This window comes from Colobus angolensis, unplaced genomic scaffold (genome assembly GCF_000951035.1).
Source record: "Colobus angolensis palliatus isolate OR3802 unplaced genomic scaffold, Cang.pa_1.0 Scaffold110, whole genome shotgun sequence".
NCBI lineage: Eukaryota > Metazoa > Chordata > Mammalia > Primates > Cercopithecidae > Colobus > Colobus angolensis.
The window spans coordinates 1,575,280-1,578,804 of record NW_012112031.1 but is presented as its reverse complement, the minus strand read 5'-3'; the positions used below and the strand labels follow the sequence as shown (position 1 = coordinate 1,578,804).

At 56.3% G+C, this 3,525-nt stretch overlaps 1 protein-coding gene across 1 annotated transcript in view; it reads left to right on the top strand.

Annotated features, from left to right (window-relative positions):
* Nucleotides 1-3,525, top strand: part of SCARF1 (scavenger receptor class F, member 1) — a 10,860-nt gene that overhangs the window by 2,293 nt on the left and 5,042 nt on the right. The window contains exons 5-8 of the mRNA XM_011956262.1: nucleotides 2,197-2,218; nucleotides 2,292-2,510; nucleotides 2,919-3,047; nucleotides 3,215-3,318. Coding sequence (XP_011811652.1) covers nucleotides 2,197-2,218; nucleotides 2,292-2,510; nucleotides 2,919-3,047; nucleotides 3,215-3,318 — 474 coding nt within the window. The remainder of the gene's footprint in view (nucleotides 1-2,196; nucleotides 2,219-2,291; nucleotides 2,511-2,918; nucleotides 3,048-3,214; nucleotides 3,319-3,525) is intronic.

Sequence of the window (3,525 nt, the reverse complement as noted above, 5' to 3'; positions counted from 1 at the left end):
CGGGGCGGAGTCAGGTGAGAGGGCAGGGCGGAGACAGGCGGCCGGGGCCGGGCGCCGGGAGGAGGGGTCAGGGCTTGCGGTGCTCCCCTCAAAAAACATACGAAGCGGAGGGACGAGAAAGGGGAAAAGACGTCTAGGTGCGGTGGCTCACACCTGTAATCCCAGCACTTCTGAGAGCCTGAGGCTGGCGCATCATCCGAGGTCAGGAGTTTGAGACCATCCTGGCCAACATGGTGAAACCTCGTCTCTGCTAAAAACACAAAAATTAGCCTGACCACGCCTGTAGTCCCAGGTACTTGGTAGGCTGAGGCAGGAGAATCGCTTGAGCCAGGGAGGCCCGAGGTTGCAGTGAGCCGAGGTCGCACCACTGCACTCCACAGAGCGTGAGACTCCGTCTCAAACAAAACGCAACAAGAATTTTAAAAACCTTTTGTTACCCAGGTCCAGCCCCGCCTGCTCATTTCATCGTTTACTGCTGTGCAAAAAATACTAGCACTGCTAGCAAGCCATATGTATAGATGAGTGGACCTTGCCCAAAGGTCCTGGGCAAGGTCCCTTTAGGACTCAGTGGCTTTCAAACTTTGACCAGCTGCACTCACCATAAGAAATTTCATCCCTAGATGGGCGCAGTGGCTCACGCCTGTAATCCCAGCACTTTGGGAGGCTGAGGCGGGTGGATCACCCGATGTCAGGAGTTTGAGACCAGCCTGACCAACCTGGTGAAACTCCATCTCTACTAAAAATACAAAAATTAGCCGGGCATGGTGGTGGGCGCCTGTAATCCCAGCTACTTGGGAGGCTGAGGCAGGAGAATCACTTGAACCCGGGAGGAGGAGGTTGCAGTGAGCCGAGATCGCACCATCGCACTCTAACCTGGGCGACACAGCGAGACTCCGTCTCAAAGAAAATAATAATAAAATAAAAATAAAAATGCTGGTCCAGATCAGCTAAATGGCTTTTATAAACTCCCCTTCTTCTCCCCTACTAATGGATCTGACCCAAGTATATGATCCCAGATAGTTGAGCATCTGAGGGAGAAACTTCAAGTAACTGTTAGGCATCAATGGGAAATTAAGATATGGCAAATGTGAAATTATATTGGTGACAACAGTGGTCTCCAACCTTTTGGCACCAGGGACTGGTTTCGTGGCAATTTTTCTATTATTATATTGTAATCTATAATGAAATAATTATATGACTCACCATAATATAGAATCAGTGGGAGCCCTGAGCTTATTCTCCCACAGCTACATGGTCCCATCTGGGGGTGATGGGAGACAGTGACAGGTTATCAAGCATTAGATCCTCATAAAGAGCGTGGAACCAAGACCCTGCCGTAATCAGTTCACAATAGGGTTGCCGCTCCTATGAGAATCTAAGGCTGCCGCTGATCTGGCTGGCAGCAGAGTTCAGGTGGTCAGGCTCCCCCACTGCTCATCTCTATGCTGCCGCCTGGTTCCTAACAGGCCATGGACTAGTACTAGTCCATGACCCAGGGTTTGGGGACCCCTGGGTGAAAACACTTTACTTTTTTTTTTTTTTTTTTTGAGACGGAGTCTCGCTCTGTCGCCCGGGCTGGAGTGCAGTGGTGGGATCTCAGTTCACTGCAAGCTCTGCCTCCCGGGTTTACGCCATTCTCCTGCCTCAGCCTCCGGAGTAGCTGGGACTACAGGCGCCCGCCACCTCGCCTGGCTAGTTTTTTTTTTTTTTTTTGTATTTTTTTTTTTTAGTAGAGACGGGGTTTCACCGTGTTAGCCAGGATGGTCTCGATCTCCTGACCTCGTGATCCACCTGTCTCGGCCTCCCAAAGTGCTGGGATTACAGGCTTGAGCCACCGCGCCTGGCCCACTTTACATTTTTAAATTCCATGTGATGGAGTAGAAGACACTACTGAGTTCCATTCATGCCAGACCCTGGGGTCACTCGGTGTGAAAGGAAGAAAAGGGAAAGGACAGGAGGGAAGGCCTGGCAGACCTGGCAGATGGGACTCAGGGCTTGGGGGTGACTCGGCTGCCCTGGCTGGGCCGCTGCCTCCTGATGACCCTGGGACCCAGGGAAAGATGGTTACAGAGTAGACGCTTCGGAGGAAAGGGATGGGATCCTGTAAGAGCCCTCATTTGTCTTCATTGTACAACGTGGGGAAACTGAGGCGCAAACCTGCCTGAGTGACCCAGGTGGGACCCGAACACTCTGCAGGGCCCCCGAAGGCCTGCGTGGCGTACAGGGGTTGGAAGGGGTGGGCGCTCCATCCATCCACCCCCACTGCTCCCACAAAGCCCTTCTCTTCCCAGCTGTGGCCACTGCAAGCACAATGAGCCGTGCTCTCCAGACACAGGCAGCTGTGAGTCCTGCGAGCCGGGCTGGAACGGAACCCAGTGCCAACAGCCCTGCCTGCCTGGCACCTTTGGCGAGAGCTGCGGACAGCAGTGCTCTCACTGCCGACATGGGGAGGCCTGTCAGCCGGATACTGGCCACTGTCAGCGCTGTGACCCTGGCTGGCTGGGGCCCAGGTGAGCACACCGTTCTGTTCAGGGTGGGGTGTACCCCCCCCCAGGACCCTCACCTCAGTGGCTCTCTCTGAGAGCACCACCCCTCTCTGACACACAGGTTCATGCAGTCCCAGGGGCCTCCCTTCTGTTGAAGAGTTGGGGAGAGCAATGAGTTCTGGGGGAACCTGGGCAGGATCCCAGCTCCCTCCCCTGTGAGGCTTCCTGCCCTCCTCCCCCTCTGGGGACTTGTAGTCTGTTACCTGCTGGATTCGGCCCCAAGTTCAAGGCCCTATTTACACCTGAGCTTCACTGCTAAGGAGTGGCCAGTTGGGTCCTTGAGTCCGGGAGCCCGGAGCGGACAGGTGGGGCCCCACGGTGGGGGCCAGGCCTGCCTTGCTCTCCCCTTCCCCGAGTCTTGCCTCACCCCAGGTGTGAAGACCCCTGCCCCACTGGCACCTTTGGGGAAGACTGTGGCTCTACCTGCCCCAGCTGTGTTCAGGGGGCTTGTGACGCTGTGACGGGGGAATGTGTCTGCAGTGCCGGCTACTGGGGGCCCAGGTGAGGACTGGGGTCTTGGGGGCAGGAGAGTACCAGGGGCCTAGGTCAGGCCTCTGTGCAGCGTTTCCTCAACTTGCCTGGACAGTGCCCGGAAATCTCCCTGCCTGTCTCCTGCCTGCCCCTCCCTTCACCCAGCCCTCAGCCTGCCTCTCCGTGTCACTCCACAGCTGCAACGCCTCCTGCCCAGCCGGCTTCCATGGACACAACTGCTCAGTTCCCTGTGAATGCCCAGAGGGACCCTGCCACCCTGTCTCCGGGTCCTGCCAGCCGGGTAAGGTGGAAGAAGGCTGCAGGGTGCAGCAGCCAGGGAAAGGCAGGCCCTTCACACGGGCTCCAGGGGCCAGTTCCTCACCAGGGAGTCTGGGCCCACTTCAGAGACATCCTTTTTTTTTTTTTTTTTTTTGAGACGGAGTCTCGCTCTGTGGCCCAGGCTGGAGTGCAGTGGCCGGATCTCAGCTCACTGCAAGCTCCGCCTCCC